The 20,887-nt window shown below is 48.4% G+C and overlaps 1 protein-coding gene across 1 annotated transcript; it reads left to right on the top strand.

The window, feature by feature from the left end:
* Positions 1–7,732: 7,732 nt before the first annotated feature.
* On the top strand, positions 7,733–18,798 carry LOC128408583 (ankyrin repeat and protein kinase domain-containing protein 1-like). Its single transcript, XM_053378532.1, has 5 exons — positions 7,733–8,070; positions 9,970–10,193; positions 11,194–11,387; positions 12,967–13,095; positions 15,952–18,798. Exons 2-5 carry the CDS (start codon positions 9,983–9,985, stop codon positions 16,171–16,173), a joined length of 756 nt encoding a protein of 251 aa, XP_053234507.1. The 5' UTR covers positions 7,733–8,070; positions 9,970–9,982; the 3' UTR covers positions 16,174–18,798.
* The last annotated feature ends 2,089 nt before the right edge of the window (positions 18,799–20,887 follow it).

Genomic DNA, 20,887 nt, shown 5'->3' with positions numbered 1-20,887 from the left:
CAGTAATGATGATGATGATAATGGACTTTAGGGGAGCGTCTCCCTCCTCAGAAGCTGTGGGCTCCTCCCGTTCAGCTTGAGCCAGGAGGCCGGGAGTTACGAATGTGCCAAGAGAGTTAGAGACTAGTGTAGCCACGCAGGCGGCAATTTTTTTGCCTCGATGCCTGAAGCCAAGGCTCCGGCAGCAGCCTCTGGATTTGGGCGGGCTCCCTTTCGCCCTGAGAAGAGAGAGCAATCAGAGAAGGAGGAGAGCATCTCTTCAGCAGTGCCCTTCCCTGGCGCATCAAAACAGACTGGGACCAAGCGAAAGGGAAGAGGCTGAGGATGGAGCACAGAGGAGCCACTAGCTGGGACCCCGCCAAGATTCCTGGAACAGCACAGAGGAGCCTGCGCCTTCCTTGCTCACCCCCGCCTGGTTCGGAGGTCCTTGCCCCCCACAACCCAGCATGCCTTTCTGCAGCTGCTACTCCAAGCACAGAGCCCGTCCCCAGAAAGCACAAAGGAGACCTTGCTCCCCTCCGACTGCCTCGCCCCCTCCTGTTTGCTGCTGTTTGGGGGGAAACGGACCTCTGGATCGCACTGTGGAGAGGGGAAGCCTTTCCTCCCCTCTCCTGCTCCTCTTTTGAGTTAGCACTTCTCCTCAAGCAAACACCCTCTTTCCTCGTCTTCCTGTCTCTCACGCTGTGGCTTTGCTTTGTCCAACGCCGCCCCGCTTCCCCACGGGGGTCTTTCCTGGGTCTGCCAGAGGCAACTCAGAATTTTTGCAGAACCAATTGGCCATGCCTCTGGCTTCCTCCAATGCCCATTGTGGTGGCTTTTGCTGTTTCTCTGCCTGCAGTTCGGTTGCCAATATTTCACCGGCTACTCATTCTGTGTCTTTGAGAGCTGCTTGGTCTACGACAGAAATGGCTACCCTTTCACCCCTCCAAAAGTTGCTAGACGACAACTCCTGTCATTGTCCCTGACCACTGGCTCGGGCTGATGGGAGTTGGGTCACTTCCAGACATTCTGTTTATTTACTTGGGATTTGTTTGCACAAAAATTGTGGGGAAGCTAGACAACCTCAGCTGTTTATTTAGCATTCTGGTTTTTATTCTAATTCGCAATATTATACCACACTTCCCAGTGTATTTTCCTGTCACTTCCCCTATTACAAAAAATATAAGATTTGGGGGTGGGAATGAGGTTCTCCAGCAAGAGCCCCAAATCAGATTTATTTACCCAACATGAATTTGTCCATATGCGATTGAATCTCACCCAGAGGTGTTAGTGGTCTGGGATGGTGTGTGGAGACAAAGGCCTGTTACGATTTCTGCAGCAGGGTCTCTGTCTCCAGGGTCCTGAAGCCACAGGAAAGTCTTTTAGCTACTGTTCTGATTGGAGCAAATCAGAGGGAAAGGAAGTGAGCCAGCCGTGGAGGATTGGCTCCTGGGGTCGTTCTACAGAAGGCACACAGGAAGAGCTCAGATGAGTTGTTCTGTATGCTCCAAAGCTAAGCCTTTTAGCACTGAAAACACAAGCTGCTTCGGTTTCGGGAGAATTGCGTGCATGTTCTGTAACGTACAAATACAACTTAAGTCTCTCCAGATATTGGAGCACTTCAAATGATTTGCCCGTGTACGAGCACAGTAAAAAGTAGATCTAGCTCACAGGAAGCACGTGGAGATCTGCACTTATCGTTGCAATACATCCCTGATTACTAGTAGTATTGTATGATTATAAGGTTATGCAGCCTTCTTAGAAGGGGGCGTGGCAGTGCCTATGGTGAAGGGGCCCTACACTTCTGAATTTGCCACTGCTCTGCTTATCCCATCCCAAAATAGCAGCAGTCTGGAAGCACCTTTGAACTCCAGCAACATCTGGAAGGTCGCAGGTACCCATCCCAAACCCACAGGCAGGAGGCAATATTTATCCCTTGCCGATTTAATCGGTTTTAACAGACACGGGTGCAAGCCCAGCTGGGGAGTTATTTTCTGTCAATTGACAACTCTACCTTACTTAGGTTATCTGAAAAGGAACTATCACTTGAAGCGCTGTTGAATCATTCCATGTCATTCCTCACAGAGGGGAAAGAAACACTGGATTGTGATGGTTTCTTTTCCCCCCTTGCACCTTATTGCCACTGCAGTTTTAGTTCTGCTTCTCCTTGTATGTTTGCAGCCCACGTAAAACAGCACTAATGCCACACTTTCAGGCGAGATCCGGCCACAGTAAACCGTTCCAATCTGCCGCTTTGCATCGTAGGCCCTGGCGCACTTCCTTGCAAGCTGTGGGGTAAGGATCGCTATCTCTTTCTTTTGGCAGGGCTCCTGCTCCTTCAACAGCTGCACGGTCAGGCAACAAAACAGAAGAGGTGGCATGTTTTCCCTGGACTAGGCTCTGTTGCAGATAGATGCCCAGCTTTTTTTAGTCCGGCTTCCTAGAACACTCCAGTGAGCTTTTACGGAGAGTTCTGTGTAATTTTAAAAGAATGACTGTGCCAGCATCAAAATAGGTCAACAAGAGCCATATGAGGCATGTTGTGGGACATCCGTGAATAGTATATATCTTCAACCCTTGTAATTTAAAACCAGGCGCAGAGTGGGAAGAGGATTCAGCTTAGAGTCACAGCGCTTGTTTGCCTTTCTCAACTGTGCCATTTTCCTGATTTTAAACCCCCGCTCCCCCAAAGCTGCTACTTGCCCTGTGGCTGGTAGACTTCCAGGTACCATACAGGTGTCTTGCATATTTTAAACAAATCGAACACCAGCCTCGGGGAGGGGGATTTGAATTGAGGAAATGGCACAAGCACGAAAGGTCTAGCTCCCTCCCATCTGTTAGCACCAAGGTCTGAATTCAAATCACATTTTTTCTCCTCCCTGGCTTTTTAAAATGCAGGTGAGTCTGTTCACGGATCTCCTTGCATCATGCCTTAAGAGATTCGAAGACTGAGCCACCTTGGTAGCACAGATTTTAGGAAGAGCACCTGTTGCCAGCTCCGGCACCGCTGGTTCAAATCTCAGCCTAGCCATAACACTTCCCGGGTGCCTTAAGCCAGCCACTTGAACTCCAATCCTCCGCCTCCTGTTTACAATATGGGGAACGCTGATAATTATACTGGTATGCCTTGCATAGCTGTTGTAAGGATTACTGAGATTACGTGTGTCACACATTTCGGGAAAAGGCCGCATCGGCCTTCTCCAGTCTGATGCCCTCCAGATCCAGCCATACATATTCCCACCTGTTATCTCCGTCTAGTCATTAATACCTCAGGTGAGAGCACAACCTTGCTTGGAAACCATGCCATTTGACCTGGAACAACCTCCCCCCAAATTTCAGGTAGCTCAGAGCGGTGCTGGTTTTACTTGGGGGTAGGGAGCACATTGTACATCCTCAGCAGGCCTCTTGCTCCTTTTATTATTCCCCTGTTCCATAGTTAAAACCAGGCTGTGAGACAAAACTCGTAACTTGGAGCCTTAGTCTTGAGCTCCGAATTTGTCCCGTAAAGATTTGTACCATGAAAAGTGTATATCGTGCACAGACAGATATTGGGCACCCATTTCCTTTCCCAGAATGGGGTGACCTCTTGTCACCGCATTATGAGTCAAAATTGCAGTTACCTTCCAGTCGACTCTCGTCAGCCTACAGCAACTTACCTCTTTAGCCCCGCTGCCAAGGATAAGAATGTAAGGAAGAGCCAAAGGTTTGTTTACTCCCGTATACTTCTCTCCCCCCAGCCCCAAAGTGACCAACCAGATGTCTCTGGAAGGCCACAAGCGAGATGCAAAGGGCAATACCCATTTCCTGTTGTTGCTCCCTAGCAGTTGCTACTGAGACGCCTCTAAATCCGTAAGCTCCATATTATAATCCCTCCTAGTGGTGCCCCAATAAAACTGCAAAGCTAAGCAGGGTCTGGTATGGTTTCAGATTGAATGAGGGGACGACCACCCAACTGAGATTCCTGCATTGCAGGGGGTTGGAGTGAAGGACCCTTTCCAACCCTATAATCATGCCTAAGAGCTTGCGGTTCTTGAGAGAGGGAGGCAACAGAGTTGGTTCTGGGATGCAGAGGTTGAGACTTTGCCTTGCTTTGTGGGGCTATGTTCTTAAAAGCCTAAGAAGAAACCTCCTGGTCTCATCTAGTCTGTTCTCTTGAGTGCCTGCGGACATGAATACACAAGCATTCTTCATGAACGGTATCCCAAGCGTGAAGAAGCACCTCATTTTGTCCCGGATTGTCCAGGTTCAATGCTGTATTAAGAGTTGCTTTTCCCCACACCCTGCCCCCTCTTGCATACCTCAGTCCTTTCTTTGCCTCAGGACGCCTCCGATTCTGGGGGGGGGGTGCTCTGTGCAAAGTGAGAGGGGAGCATTGTTTGAGGTGGTGAGCCCTCTTGCGGGGTCCCAGCACCCACTGCCTTCTGCGGGTGCTAAAAAGGCGTTTGGGTGAAGCAGTGGTAAGTCTGGTGCTTACTCAAACCCCAGGGGTGGTCCTCTAGTGGCAATGGCCGTTCAGAGACTGAAAAGCGGCAGCTGTGCATTGTAGAAAGGGGTCCCTGCACAATTCGGCTTGCCCAGAGGACCATGTTGTATCTTTAGCGCTACCTTAAGAAAGGTGGGGCTCCTCTGCCTTGGCTCCTTGACACGTCTCATGTCCTGTAGCCCATCCTTCCTGTCCCACGCATGAGAGTCACCTGTGCTCTTGCAGCAAGCAGAAGGAAAACAGAATGCCAGCTTCTTCCTTTTTTAACTTGTCTCAGTTGTGGTGTGTTTTTGACACCAGCCCGGTCTGCAAGCACCGGTAGGTGACCATGCTTCTTGGAAAAGCAGAGAGAGGACAGTTCCTCAGGTTATATGTCTTGGCAGCTCGGTCCCCCAACAGATTTCCATTGCAGCGTAAATGGCGGCAGGAACTTCTACAATGGGGGAATAAATTCTGTAGGAAGAAACTGCTCTTGGCACATGCCACAGCTCAGTGACGGAGCACCCGCTTTGCATGCAGAAGGGGTTCGATCCCCAGAATCTCCAGGTAGGCCTGAGAAAATGCCTGCCTGAAATCCTGGACAGCCACTGCCAGTCAATGTAGAGTCTATTGCCTGCACTGTAGACAATACTGAGCTAGATGGAGCAATGGCCTGACTCACTGTAAGGTAGCTTCTTATTTTGGGGAGAGGGCTGCCTGAGGTGGGTGGGTGGGACTCTGCCTGTGTTTCTTTTCTAGTTTCTTGCTTCCCTGGTGCTCAGCATCTCACTTTCCCTTTTTTCCCCATTCTGGCCCAGCTCCGTAAATGCACTCTCTCAACTGATTAATAATAATAATAAATTCTCCAATCTGGAAAGCTTGATGGACAAACCAGCCAGCCTGATTTTGTTGTTGTTCCATAGTATAATAATGTTATTGTAGATACTGTTCTGAGCAAAGTAGGAGTTTTATCATCAAATGAGAAGTTTTGTCTGTAAATAATCAGTTTAGATCCCAGATGACTTTATTACAGAGCAAAATTCTTACACGGTAATTCAATAAACTTTAATATACAACACAGAAGACGGCTCAAGCTTCCAGTTCCTTAATGATGTGGGAGGTCTGATTGCCTTAAAAAAACAACTGGCTCTGCTCCTGTGTTTTTAACAGGATACATAAATTTAGAAACTGCAATTTTCCTAGCCTGTGTATTCTGCTGTGGAAAACCTCACCAGCTTAATTTCTGTGCCACAATGCTGTTAAAAAGCGGAGGATCAAAGCTAGTTTGTGTGTGTGTGAACCTTATTGTGGGAGGTCACCAGCCAAGTTGTGGGCCTGGAAAAACTCTTGCTTTCACTTAACTGGTACTGTTAAGAACAGAAGAGCCCTGCTTAGCCTCCTGTTCTCTTAGCAGCTAACCGGATGCCTGTGAGAAGCCAGCAAGCAAGACTCGAACTCACAACAACCACTCTTCCCACCTGCGATTCCCAGCAATTGGTATTGAGAGGACGACCATCTCCCGGCAGTGTCAGCATGGCCAACTTGGATGGCTTTTAAGAGAGGGTTAGACACAAATATTGAGGATAAGGCTATCAAGGACTACTAGCCATGTAATTACTACCTACACTGGTGAAAGCAGATGAGCTTCAGCTGCTGGGAATCACAAGTGGGGAAGGTGATGTTGTGTTGAGGTCCTCCTAGGCATCTGGCAGGCCTATGTGAGAAGAGGCTGCTGGACTTTAGAAGGGCCATTGGCTAATCCAGCAGGGCTTTTATGATGTTCTCACATGCGGTGACGTGGTCAGTGGGTTGGCCAAGGGGCTGGGAGAGACCAGGGTTCAAATCCCCACTCGGCAATGAGGCTCACTGGGTGACCTTGGGCCTGTCGTCGCCTCACAGGGTGGTTGTGGGGGATTAAATGAGGAGAACTGTAAAACCACATTGGGCTCCTTGGAGAAACAATGGAATAAGAATTAAATAAATTTTAGCCTCCTCCACAAATTTGGCTAATCCTCTTTTAAAGCCATTCTGCTAGATGGACCAATGGCCTGACTTTATATTAAGGCACCTTCCTATGTAACCTCTGATGTGACCATCTATTATTATTATTATTATTATTATTATTATTATTATTATTATTATTATTATTATTACATCTATTATTATTACCATCCAAACCACTGTCCTGTGTGGTTTCTAGTCAGGCGTCTGAGAGGGTTTTTTTTTTTTTACGCTTTCCCTGGGATAACCCACTCTTTACTGCTGAATTGGAACCAAGATCAATTGGATTTTCAGCAAATTGACGTTTGTTCCGATTCAGCAGCAAACCGTGGATTTCCCCGAGAAAAGCAGGGGGACCAAAAAGCCCAAACAAACCTCCAACCCCTGACTAGAAATCACGGGACAAAGGGAAGTGCGGGTGGTCCCTTAGGTCCCAGGGCAGGGTCCAGAAAATGGAAACACAACCTGAACACCATGGGCATAGCTTTTTCTGGGAGATGCCCCCCCCCAAGTTAATGGAGCTCAGCTTTGGGGGGGGGGAGAACACGGGTCAAATTCCTGTCCAAAAAGAGGACATCACGGGGGACAGGCTTTTGTCACACTCAGTTAATTGAGTATTTTTTAAATTTTTATTTTTTTAATAAACTTTATTACATTTTCAGAATTTACAAAGAACAAATAAAAAGAATAATTTGATCCTCAACTACATGTTTTAAGGTAAAAACGGGTTACAAAATACATGGTAGAAGATGTAAGATAAACAGAGTAACATTAAAAAAGAAAAAAGGAAGGGGGAAAAACCAAAACAAAACGACAAAAACTAGGAAAAAATATTTTTCTAAGACAAATATTATTTAGGAAGTTCAAATCAATACTTGAATATTCTGTACACAAAGTCCTTCCAACTGGTTTGAATCCCTCATGTTGACTTCCGTCTATCTCTTCGCAGTTTCAATTCGACTGTTACAATTAAATAATCTGTGTTTTATTGTTTATCCAAACAATAGGAAGAATTCCACCACCCCCTTTTCTGTGAAATTAATCTAAACACAGCCAAGTGTTATTATTGGCACCGTATTTATTCAGATAATTTTGGAAGCATCCCCATTCTTTTTTGACCTTATCTACCGAGTGGTAATTGAGTATTTTTAATGTTTTTCAATGATTTTTGAGGATTTGAGGGGGCAGCTGACTACGCCCCTGATTAACACGGTGTTATACGGCATTAAAAACGAATTTAAAATGAAGGCGTGTGGATTGAAGAGTCCGCTTCCCGCGCGCCGACACACCCCGGGGTTTCCCGCGTGTTTTACAAAGGCTCCTCGAGGCCCCGCTCGGCTCCGGCTGCGGCTTCGCACTGCAGAGAAAGCGGCGCCCGGGAGGGCGGCTCCCTTCTCGCCGTGCGGCAGCCATTGCAGGCGGCGCCTCCTCCCTCGGGGCGAGACGGGGCGGGAGCGGCGCGGAGGAAGGAGGCTCGGCCGCCTTTCCCCCGGGGCCTTGAGGAAAGCCCTGGGAAGCGGCCTCCCCGGGGCGGAGCGGCGCCGCCGACGGGACTCGCAACGCCCGCCTCTCGCTCCGAGATGGCCGGCCGCGTCTCTCCGAGCCGGTGCCGGGCGTAGCGCGGGCGGGTAAGCGGCCCAAACGGGGAAGGAGGGAGGGTTTTCGGGGAGATGCCGGGCGGCCACGACCCATCTTGGCGTTCAAAGGAGCAATGCATGGCGCAGGGTAGGGGTCGAAGCGGATTTTAATCCGGATCCGCTCGCCGCGCCTGATGCAGCGGGGAGGGAATGTTGCAGCTGCGAATCGGTGCAGCGGGAGCCTCTCCTTCTGCATCGCGGACAGAGACGTCTCTTGCCGGCCCAGATCAGCTTCCCCCTGTCCCTCCTGCGAAAGCTTGGGGTGAATCCATTTCGAAGGTCCTTCCCCTGAGCTCCGATGGGTGCGTGGTCTGGTAGTAGTAATGGGTCGGTTAGGCCGCTGCACTCTGCACATGTTCAGAAGTGTGCTCGACACCCAGGGCTGAGCGCGGGTCTTGAGCTCCAGCACCCCTGAGCTTGTTTCACTGACTCTTTGGAGCCCTGGGTTTCTGGTGCAGGAGGCTTGAGCTGAGTTAAGGTCAAGGTGCCAATTCCCTGGGTGCCCAAGCACCACTGCCGGATTTCCGTATAAGCTAAACAAGCTATAGCTTAGGGTCCCACTCTCTTGGGGCCCCCCAAAAAAATTTCACTATTCATATACTTCTTAATTGTATTTCAGTTCAACAATTACTTTGATAAAATACGTATTTTGTTATGTGCAAATGGCTTTAGATACCAATTAGGTTCATAAATTACCATATAGCATATATTCAACACAAGAAACGGCGACAATTTGTTGTTGACAAAGGACAGCTGGGCATATAAAGGGCCCCATTACCTTCAGTAGCTTTGGGCCTCATCAAACCTAAATCTGGCCTTGCCAAGCTCCCACAAAATTTCCCACGAAGGGGCCAGCACTAACAAATTTCGGCGCCAGGGCCATGCACACTGCATGGCACCCACAGTCGTTGGGCCAAGCTGGCACTCCTGGGTATGGGGCAGGGCCGTGTTCCTAGTGGGATTGACAGATGACCACAGGGGTGCCAACTTGAATAAAATACGGGGGGGGGAGGTAAGCCCCACCCTGCATAATTGATCACATGATGGGGCACACCCACACTATTTGAACGGCAATGCGCATCAACTTGGGGGAGACAAATTTTATTGGGATGGGAAGAACGATGGCTACGTGTCATGGGTGCTTTAGCTGAGATTCCTGCATTGCAAGGGAATGCAGTGCCTCTTGGGGTCCCTTCAAACTCTTATGATTCTATGAAGGGACCTTGGCCCCTTGACCGTGTCTGCCCCCCTCCGTCCCTGAGAAGCCGTGCTATGGCTGAAGCGGGGAAAGAGAGAGAAGGGGGGACATAGTAGGGAGGAACTCTGTACATGGCTAGGAGCACTTTGGCCAATTGCTACAATGGGCAGAAAAATCATAAAGTGGTCCACCAAGACCCTCAGCAGTTTTAAAGTAGTCCTGGAAAACCACTGTGGTAGAGAGAATCTGGTCAGTGGGTCTCACGCGACACGTAAGGGTGCTTAACCTCTCCCCTGTTCTCTTATCACCAACCTGAACCTCAGTGCACCCCCCAGTTCATACAGGGATGCAGGTGGTGTTGTGGTTTAAACCACTGCCGATCGGAAGGTTGGCGGCTCGAATCCCCGCGACGGGGTGAGCTCCTGTTGCTCTGTCCCAGCTTCTGCCAAGCACACCAGTGCAAGTAGATAAATAGGTACTGCTGTGTCGGGAAGATAAACAGCGTTTCTGTGTGCTCTGGCACTCATCCCGGTGTCCCATTGCTCCAGAAGCAGTTTAGTCCTGCTGGCCACATGACCCAGAAAGCTGTCTGTGGACAAACACCGGAAAGCGAGATGAGCGCCACAACCCCAGAGTCGCCTTTGGCTGGACTTAACCGTCCAGGCGTCCTTTACCTTTACCTTACCATACAGGGGAAGCCTTTGCATGTGGACAGAGGGAGGACGGACGGAGATGGGCTTCTACATCAGCTCCCTCTCCCGAGCGCCCTACGGCAATGGGGCACCGCCAGAGTCCTCGCGCCCCGCTGCCAAGCGCTACCAGGCGGCGCCCAGCTACAACTACAGGTGGACGGAGCTGCACTACGAGGCCAGCCGTGGCAACGTGGAGAAGCTGAAACAACTGCTGCTGACCTCAAGTGTGTGTCCTATAGAACGTTTCCAGGTTGCACATAGGGCTAAAAATGGAGCAAACCAGATTTTGGGAAGGAGAGGGGCCTGGGCGGTGTTTATTCCCCGCACTTAAAACCCCATAACAATATTGTGCACAGGCAATCCAAATGCTGTACCCCCCCCCCAAACAAGAGGTAACGGGAGGCAAGGGGTGGTTGTAGTCCACTCCTAATCCAGGCCAGTATGTATGGCACGGAGAAAGCCAGAGAAAAGTTGTGCTTCCTCTCTCCTAACCCTAGGAACTCATGAAACTGAATGTTGGAAGATTTGGGATGAATGAAAGAATGCCCTTCCACAGTTAAACTGTGGAACTCACTGCCCCATGAGGCAGCATGGCCACCAACTTGGGTGGCTTTAAAAGAGGATTAGACGAAAGTCACGGAGGGGAGGGCTATCGAGGGCAACTGGCCGCAATGGCTAGACCAGGGGTCAGCAACCTTTTTCAGCCGTGGGCCGGTCCACCATACGTCAGACCATGTGGTGGGCCGGACTATATTTTTTGGATGGAAATGAACGAATTCCCATGCCCCACAAATAACCCAGAGATGCATTTTAAATAAAAGGACACATTCTACTCATGTAAAAACATGCTGATTCCTGGACCGTCTGCGGGCCAGATTGGGAAGGCGATTGGGCCACATCCTGCCCACGAGCCTAATAATAATAAATAATAATAATTTATACCCTGCCCATCTGGCTGGGTTTCCCCAGCCACTCTGGGCGGCTTCCAACAAAACACTAAAATAGTGGGCTAGACTCTACCTCCCCAGTGATTCTTCTGGGTACCAATTGCTGGAAACCGCAGGTGGGGAGAGGGCTCTTGTGCTTGGGTCCTGCTTGGGGGGCATCTGTGAGAACAAGATGCTGGACTAGACTGGCCCAATCCGGCCGGCTTTTCTTAAGTTCTCGGTTTGTTTCCGTGTTGCACTGTTTTTTGGAAGGTGTTCATCTCCCCTTTGGTTTCAGGCAGTGAGCTGGTGGACAGGAAAGATTATTACGGCAAGACGGCCCTCTACTGGGCGGCCTACAAGGGGCAGAGGCATTCGGTGGAGCTGCTCTTGCAGCACGGCGCCAACGTCAACACCTGCTGCAAACACGGGGGGACCCCTCTCCACGCGGCCGTCGGCCTCTTCCCCGACTGCACCCTGCTGCTGATCCAGGTAACGTCGTCAAAGGTGCTGCTTCTTATCATCCTGTCCTGCAGCAAGTGGTGTTTGCTTCCTTCCATGGAAGCGGGACGCGGGTGGTGCTGTGGGTTAAATCACAGAGCCTAGGACTTGCCGATCAGAAGGTCGGCGGTTCGAATCCCTGTGATGGGATAAGCTCCCGTTGTTCGGTCCCAGCTCCTGCCAACCTAGCAGTTCGAAAGCACGTCAAAGTGCAAGTAGATAAATAGGTACCGCTCCGGCGGGAAGGTAAACGGCATTTCCATGCGCTGCTCTGGTTCGCCAGAAGCGGCTTAGTCATGCTGGCCACATGACCCGGAAGCTGTGCGCCGGCTCCCTCGGCCAATAAAGCAAGATGAGCGCCGCAACCCCAGAGTCGTCCACGACTGGACCTAATGGTCAGGGGTCCCTTTACCTTTACCTTTACCTTTATGGAAGCCTTAGGGAAAGGGCCATCGTCCAGGGGTTAAGCACCAGGCTTGCATGCAGAAGGCCCCAGGTTCAATCCTGGCATCTCTTAAGGTGGGATGGGAGAACCTCCTTATCTGGAAAGCTGCTGCTGCCTGTCAGTGCTGGTGATGCTGAGGTAGGTGGGCCAATGGTGTAAGGCAGATTTCTCTGCTCCTAATCCGCATGCCTGCTGCCAGGATCCAGAGGGGCATAGCGGCCTGTTGACAGGTATAATAATAATAATAATAATAATAATAACAACAACAACAACAACAACAACAACAACAACAACAATAACAATAATAGTTAATTATTTGTGTATTGATTGTGGTCTGACTTCATTTACTTGTTCAGAGGTTTTTCTGCACAAGGCATTTCATTATATTGTAAAGCAATTTTTTAATTAGTTTTACATTTTAATTTTACATTCAAACATAAAATACCACCATAAAATAAATAATTCTCTGACTTCCTTCCTCCACTCCGTGGAGTCTGCAGATAGTCACTTTCCTCTACGTTTCATATCGTCATCTGTCTATCCAATGTACTCAATATTAACTAAAGTTCTTTTTCACATTGCTAGTGTTATTGCAGTCCTAATATTTTTGACTGTTTACAGTGTTCTCTCAGATAAGCTACAATTTTCCCCAGTCTTTATTGACGTTTTTATCATCCTGGTTTCTGATTTCCCCAGTCGTTTTAGCCATTTTGGCATAGTCCATCAGTTTTGTTATCCATTCCTCTCTTGTATAGGGATCTTCTCTTCCTAAGAGTATATGGGCTGCCATTGTTGCGTACATAAACAGCTTTTTTTGCTCCCTTGGTATTTTTTGCTCCACGAGGCATTTCAAGCCAGCTTCCTCCATTCTTAGCTGCCATTCCTGAGAGTGGCAGGAGGAAGGGAGGGCAAATTCAATCACTGCAGGAAATTATTTACACAGAAGCTGTTCTGTTTGGCCTGTGGTGGGTAGAGGGGGAATTGGGTACCTGTTGCATCCGATTTGGCCCTAAAGATGCCCAGGATGGACTTATGGACTTTGCTCACACCATATGGCTTCAGCAAGCCCAGGACATGAGTGGGGGGTGAGGTCTGTGGTGCTAATGACTTGTTGTTTCTCCTCAGCATGGCGCAGATGTGAATCTGAAGGACAACTGGGGGGTGACCCCCATGTACCTGGCTGCATGCAGTGGACAGACAGAGTGCATCCGGTTGCTGGTGCAGGCTGGGGCCTGCATCTGCTACAGAAATAAGGTAGCCCATTACTAAAGACCAGGGGTCAGCAAACTTTCAGCAGGGGGCCGGTCCACTGTCCCTCAGAGCTTGTGGGGGGCCGGACTATATTTTTTGGGGGGAAAGAACAAATTCCTATGCCCCGCAAATAACCCAGAGATGCATTTTAAATAAAAGGACACATTCTACTCATGTAAAAACACCAGGCAGGCCCCACAAATAACCCAGAGATGCATTTTAAATAAAAGGGCACATTCTATTCATGTAAAAACATGCTGATTCCCGGACTGTCCGCAGGCCGGATTTAGAAGGCGATTGGGCCGCATCCGGCCCCCGGGCCTTAGGTTGCCTACCCATGCTAAAGACTGTGGGAATGTCCAGGGAGGCAGGAGAGGATATATTGTTTATTAATTTCCTTCCTAACTTGCGCTAGCAAGTTCCTTTACTTAGCAGAGTTTCACATTCCCCTGGTAGCTGGTTGCAGGCTTGTGTAAGCCTCTCACTACAGTGGTACCTCTGGATACGAACGGGATCCGTTCCAGAGTCCCGTTCGTATCCTGAAGCGAATGCAACCTGCATCTGCGCATGCGCGGGTCGCGATTTGCCTCTTCTGCGCTTGTGTGTGACATCATTTTGACCGCCTGCACATGCGTGAGCGGCGAAACCCAGAAGTAACGCATTCTGTTACTTCCGGGTCGCTGCGGAGCACAACCCGAAAACGATCAACCTGAAGCAACTTCAACCTGAGGTATGACTGTATTGGGTTACTGGTAAGTTCCCTTATATCCTTCTTAAAAGAATGAACATGCCACAATCTTGTGTAAAGTATATAAACGTAGTTTACTCACATTCTGTTCACAGTTGGATCCCTGAAGGCAGACTTAGTTACAAAGTATATATATGTGGAGCTATCCTATATGGGGATAATCCTAGTGTCCTCTGTTGGCTGGAAGCTAAAAGCTGCTCCAACAGCAGAGGAAGTCAAAAAGAGAGAGAGTGCTGCGTGCCTTGTCCTTTTTGTTACCTGGACAGGTAAGGTCACGCCCACCTCTAGTCACATGTAAAGGAAGTATGTCCCAGCTAGGAGGAAACAGGAAGTTTTCAACTGGCTGGACCAAACATTCCCCCGCATGTCCACTCTAGGAAAACAAGGAATGTTGTACTTGACTGCTACTTACGTATCACATCCCACAAAAACCAGCGTAGGGAGTCCCCAAAATTGGTTTTACCATACCTAGGGAGTTGCCTGCCAGGGCCACCCAACTTTTCATACCAAGTGGGCCGCAAGAGTCTTATGACGCAGACTACACACCAAGTTCAGTTTCTGTATCGCAAATTAAAGTGATCGCAACATATTGTGGAATCATAGAATCATTCATATATAAAATTTTCTAAATTACACTTCAAAATATTCTTTTAAACAACCTTAAATCAATGACCTCCCTTCTTCTTCTTCTGCGGTTCATTTTGCTTACCATACATCCCTGCATCTTTTACATGAACGAAACCATTCAGTAATCCATTGTTACATCCATCAAAATTTATATACACTGTTTAATTTATCTTTATGCTACCAGGGTTTTTAAATGTACACAATTTTAACCCGCATATTCAGTAAACATTTTCCAGTCTTCTTTCAACGTGCATTCTTCTTGTTCTCTTATTCTGTATATTAAGTCTTCAAGCTGTGCATATTCCATCAGTTTAAGTTGCTATTCTTCTTTGGTTGGGACCTCACTTGTTTTCCAATTTTATAGAATCTTAGAGTAGGAAGGGAACCCAAGGGTCATCAAGCCCAACCCCCTGCGATGCAGGAATCTCAGCGAAAGCATCCACGACAGTCGGCCATCCAGCAGTATTACTTGATATATACAATTAATATAAATGTATAGAATTAAATGCACAATTAATAAATTAAATATATCTAATTATTAAACAAATTTAATGCACAAAGAGATGTATGCATTTCGTTAACAGTGCATAGCAGAAACATATGTTTTTAAGGCTTTAAGATGTTTTCTCTTGAATGTTGCTGAGGGCTGTCAAAAATGGCCTTTCAGCCTGCATGTGGCCTGTGGGCTGCAGGCTGGCTCATCTCACTCAATATTGCCCACTCTTGTTCTCTCCCAACCCTACCTAGAGGTTACAGAGTCACAATAAAGTCCTCTTCAGTACTTTCCCCAGCAACAATATATATTATTAATAAGTAGTATAGATGATAGCTAATAATAATAATAGTAATCATTAATAATAATAAAGGTAAAGGGACCCCTGACCATTAGGTCCAGTCGCAGACGACTCTGGGGTTGCGGCGCTCATCTCGCTTTACTGGCCGAGGGAGCCGGCGTACAGCTTCCGGGTCATGTGGCCAGCATGACTAAGCCGCTTCTGGCGAACCAGAGCAGCGCACGGAAACACCATTTACCTTCCCGCCAGAGTGGTACCTATTTATCTACTTGCACTTTGACGTGCTTTTGAACTGCTAGGTTGGCAGGAGCAGGGACCGAGCAACGGGAGCTCACCCCGTCACGGGGATTCGAACCGCCGACCTTCTGATCAGCAAGCCCAAGAGGCTCAGTGGTTTAGATAGACTACAGCGCCACCCACGTCCCATAATAATAATTATTATACCTAATACCAAGTGGCAAAGATCCTGTTTCCCAGGTTAGCTTCCCTGCTACACTGCCATTCTTCCACCTGACCTCTCGCCACCCAAACCAAAGAATTGCCTGGAGTGCCAGCCCTACTCAGAGTAGACCCTTTGGCGTTAAGGAACAGGACTAACTCACGTACACTAATTTCAGTGCGCCTCCTCCAAGTAGGACTTTGGGAACGCAACCCGAAATCTGTTTTTTTTCCCCTCTTTCCTGGCTGCAGAAAACAGGAGCCCCTCCCAAGCGCCTCGTCTCGCAGCCGGCGTTGATGTCCTGGATGGATTCCTGCCGCCAGCAGCCGCTTTCGCTCAAACACCTCAGCCGCCTCTCCATCCGGACTGCCCTGGGCCACAGGAGGCTCCAAGCCATCAGGGACTTCAACCTTCCCCCGCTGCTGAAGCAATACCTTATGTTTGAAGACCTGGCTCTCCTCGACGGGTTGTAGCCTCGCGGGCGCAGAATCGGCTCCTCCGGCTGGCGCTGTTTCTCCACCGCGGAAGGGCCTGCCGGCGCCTTTTCCTTGCCCGGCGTATGTCGCCTTTGTCTTTTGACTGGGGTGCCGGCGTCGCCATCACACACGGAAGTCAGGCTCTCCAAGAAGGAGACGAGGGGCCGAGATTACAACTTTTTTTAGTTTAGGAGGAAAAGGCAAGCGAAGGGAACACACTAGAAAGGCACATAAAGCGATGTGTAGCACATATAAAGAGAACAAAGACGTTTTTCCTCCCACAAGGACCCGGTTGTACAAGGAAGCTGAGTGCTGAGAGACTCCTTTGCACGGCGCATTGTTAAAACGATGGGGTTTGCTGCCAGAAGATGCTGCGACGATCACCAAACTGGATGGCTATGAGAGGGGTTTAAATAACTTCGTGGAGGGTAAGGTTGTCAATGACCACATGGGATCAGATGCATGATTCCTCCGACTAGTGGGAGGATGTGTGTTGCGTTCATGTCCTACTTGCAATTCCCAGGGGCAACTAGATGGTCACTTTCTGAAAGCGGTTGTTAGCCTAGATGGGTTTGATCTGGGGGGTGGGTGTCTTATGGTCTTGGGAGTCACTTCTTTCCTTATTGGCACTCTTTCATCTCTTCTGCTTGTCACCTGGATGTCTTGGCATTTGGATGGCCGAATTGCCTTCCTGGATCAGACCTCTTGTTCCTGACCAAACCTGATATTGCTGGGAAGCTTGTAAACTGGGGGCAGGGTTGGAGGAGAAGAAGAAGAAGAGGAGGAGGAGGAGGAGTTTGGATTTGATATCCGCTTTATCACTACCCGAAAGAGTCTCAAAGTGGCTAACAATCTCCTTTCCCTTCCTCCCCCACAACACTCTGTGAGGTGAGTGGGGCTGAGAGACTTCAAAGAAGTGTGACTGGCCCAAGGTCACCCAGCAGCTGCATGTGGAGGAGCGGAGACGCGAACCCGGTTCCCCAGATTACGAGTCCACTGCTCTTAACCACTACACCACACTGGCTCTCGCCACCACACTGGAGCCTTTTTTGGCACAGTAAGTAGGCCAGATCTTTTATCTCTCCATATCCCGACGTTGACAAGTAGACGAGGTCGGCTGCCTGTCAACCATCTGACATCGTGATGGTCCCACCCATCTGTCAAATGTTGACCTACCTGCAGTGGTGATGGAGTAATCCAAGTCACCAGGGTGTTCCCCCGCAAGGAACATGCTGGCAAAGCAGCACCAAGAAGGATTGAACTCTCTGCTCACCAGCTGATGAGCAGAGGGTCCAATCCTGCTCTCTGCAGGGATCACACTAGTGAAACGGCACCCAGTAGGACTCAACCCTACTCCCCTGCCTATCAGGTGATGTCATCCGGTGACATCAGCTGATGGACAGGTGGACATGGTTATGGGGAAATGGCCTTGTGGGACTACTTGAACCCTTGGCTGGGTGTCCAGGGGAGTGGAGGTTCCTCACCCCTTTTGTAAGCAGAGCTTGAAGGTGATGCCTTACCTTCTCCTGCTGCTTGCCCCTGTTATCTCTAGCTGACTCCACGTGCATTTTAGATCAAGGGGAAAGCAGGCTTCAAGCATGCAGGCCCTACTTTAAGAACAAAACAAACCAGATCCACAAACCAGAGCCAGGTGCGAAGAGACACACTGTTAGTATTAGAGAATTCCAAGCCTAGGAATTTGTTTCAAGTACCACAGAACTGAAATGGGCTCATAGTCCTTCCATACAAAAAAACAACACAAATAAAGCTACTCCTTTGCCTCCTCCCTTAATCAGTGAGGAGTAAGAAATTCTTGTAAGAAATCACCCGGAGATCTTCTGGTCCAGGATAGTAAGAAGTGTTAGCCTGGAAATTTCCCAGCCATTTCCATAGGATAACTTAATCCAATAAGCTACCGTCATCCTATTATTTACTAAAATCTAACATGGGTGGATTAGCTTTGGTTCGTAACCAAGAGGAAGGTATACCATACGGTATCTGCAATGTCCTCGGATCTGTACATGAATTTAGACACTACTCTATTACCCTTAAGATGAGAAAGTGTACATTGATGGGCTTTCTTCAGTTCATCTTCTCCAATGTGCAGTTGGGTTGGTGGTCACGTCCCAGTTCTGGAAGAACTTGAGAAACTCTTCCACTTATACCACCAGAGTGGAGTAGCAGCCATATAATCAATTACATTTGCTCCTTTGTAAGAAAAGTGAATTCTCCCTTCTCATCCCCTTTTGCGAAACCATTCAACAAAGATTAGCTTTGACTAATAAACCGACCAGAACCTCTCAGGACTTGATTTGGGAGTCCCTGGAATTCCTGATCACTCCAGTTTAAATGTTCACTTCTTTTCCCACCAATTCTGGCATTAAAATTAAAATTTCTAGGAACTTCTTGCCCCAATTGCTACAAAAAATTATCCACGTTCGGCCATATGTCCCAGTCGGCAAAGGGTGATGAAGTTAGGTTGGATATGCGCCTTGATTACAAGAAAAGCTATCATTTGATACCTTAACAGTCCGAACTACTGCATAACTATCCACTTTCCCAAGCTGCAAGATTCTTGTTCTAATTGATGTTGAGATTAATAAAGCTAATTCATCCCTGGGATGACCTCTCTCTTTTTTCTTTCTTGAACCTGCCAGCATTGAAACGGTCTTGTATCTGGAGAAATCAGTTTGTATCTCAGCAGCTTGGACCTCCTCTTTCTTGTATGTTGCTTCTATGTTGGCATCTGTCTGTCTTGGGAGACAATGGAGGAATGTGCCTTGGGGGGTGAGGTCAAGCTGTTGGAAAGTTGCAGCGCCTGTTGTGGCTGTAGAGACCAAAGCGGGAGATACATGTTTTGTTTCAGCTGGGGCTGATGAAGGCGTCCAGTTTTCCTGTTATTACAGGTAAAAGGTACCCCTGCCCGTACGGGCCAGTCGTGTCCGACTCTAGGGTTGTGCGCTCATCTCACTTAAGAGGCCGGGAGCCAGCGCTGTCTGCAGACACTTCCGGGTCACGTGGCCAGCGTGACGAAGCTGCTCTGGCGAGCCAGCACCAGCACAGCACACGGAAACGCCGTTTACCTTCCCGCTAGAAAGCGGTACCTATTTATCTACTTGCACTTAGGGGTGCTTTCGAACTGCTAGGTGGGCAGGAGCTGGGACTGAAAGACGGGAGCTCACCCCGCCGCGGGGATTCGAACCGCCGACCATGCGATCGGCAAGTCCTAGGCACTGAGGTTTTACCCACAGCGCCACCCGCGTTACAGGTACGCCATGGCATTTCTTCTCCCTGTGCTCCTCCCAGAGGTCATTTCTCTTCTTGTCACTGCTGTGGATACATGACTTAACTGTCTGTCTCCATGATAATACCTTAATTTGATCTTCTCTTAACCTCATCTGCTGCTGAAGGTGAGAATGTAATGCACATTGTAGTTCCCTATGGAAAATGCAGTTTAAAAAACTTTTCTGTCAAAGGCTTATCACAACTGTTGTTGGGGGTTTTTTGTATTTGCTTTTTCCCATAGCCGAGTAAGATTGTCTCCCATAAACATGGTCTTAACAGTGAGTCCGTAAGTGACAGTGGAGACCACAGTGGGGACATCGGTTTCCAGGCGGGAGTTGATCACGGTGAGAGTTTGCTAAGCGTGCCTTCCTCTTAGCATGTTTCTCCCTTTCGTCCCAAGTTTGAGCATCTTCAAAGTCCATGACACCTTTGGTAAAGGCTGTTCTCCAATTGGAGCGCTCACAGGCCAGTGTTTCCCAGTTGTCGGTGTTTACACTGCATTTTTTTAGATGTGCCTTGGGAGAGTCTTTAAACCTCTTTTGTTGACCACCAGCATTACTATGCTACTATCAAGCTACAATAACCAAATCTTTTGGGGCTATTAACCTTTGAACTAGCCTGGGAAAATGAAAAGGTCAGAAAGGCCACAATGTGATGGATTGGCAGGTGAGCCTTTCTCAAGAAGGCATTCCACAAGCAGGGGACCACAACTAGTGGCTAAGAGACTGAGCTACAAATCAGGAAGACTCTCATTTGAACCGTGCCTTTTCCATGCTAGGTGGGCTTAAACGATCTGTCACAGAAGACAAGCATGCTTCCCTTGTCTGGAACAAGGTTTCATTAAACAACACAATGGAGTGGTCCTTTTTTTGATTGGGTGGGGAGGGAGATTAGTAATCATTTGACTAGATTCGGGTGGGGAATTATTTTCAGTCTCTGAACTCGATGAACATGCTAACCACCTGAATTTTTAAAAGAAATGTTTTTAAAAAAAATGAAAATCAGCATTGGATTCTAAGCCAGATTTTGGGTGTTGTCATTAGAAGAATGAAAGTAAGAGGAAGCAAGAGCTCTCCCTGCAGCAGGAAAAAACATGGAGCGGCTTCTTTTTTAGTAGGCATGTCTGAATGCACCCCGAGAGTTCACAAGCGCAGTTGCTGAGGCCGTTTCTTTTAAAAAAACAACACTGCTTTGACATCACTGTTTTGCCATCAGAGTTAATGGTTGTCTTGGTTCTTAAGTTTCAAGGCAGAAGCGTCCTGAGTTTGTCGTCCTCTGGCACAATGTAGGACCCTTTGCTAGAGGACGGTCTGTATGTATATTTCAAACAATGGAGAGTCTTGTGGCACCGTAAAGACCGGCAAATGTATTACTGTGTGATCATCAGATGCAGCAGGCATGTACAGTGGTACCTTGGGTTAAGTAC

The sequence above is a fragment of the Podarcis raffonei genome, chromosome 2 (assembly GCF_027172205.1).
Source record: "Podarcis raffonei isolate rPodRaf1 chromosome 2, rPodRaf1.pri, whole genome shotgun sequence".
NCBI classification, from domain to species: domain Eukaryota; kingdom Metazoa; phylum Chordata; class Lepidosauria; order Squamata; family Lacertidae; genus Podarcis; species Podarcis raffonei.
The sequence above is the reverse complement of the archived record's forward strand: the minus strand, read 5'-3'. Positions and strand labels throughout refer to the sequence as shown.

Coding starts and splice junctions, on each gene's coding strand:
- LOC128408583 (XM_053378532.1), top strand. CDS start 9,983: ATGTGGACAGAGGGAGGACGGACGGAGATGGGCTTCTACATCAGCTCC. Junction 10,194..11,193: donor ACAACTGCTGCTGACCTCAA/GTGTGTGTCCTA, acceptor CTTTGGTTTCAG/GCAGTGAGCTGGTGGACAGG. Junction 13,096..15,951: donor GCATCTGCTACAGAAATAAG/GTAGCCCATTAC, acceptor TCCTGGCTGCAG/AAAACAGGAGCCCCTCCCAA.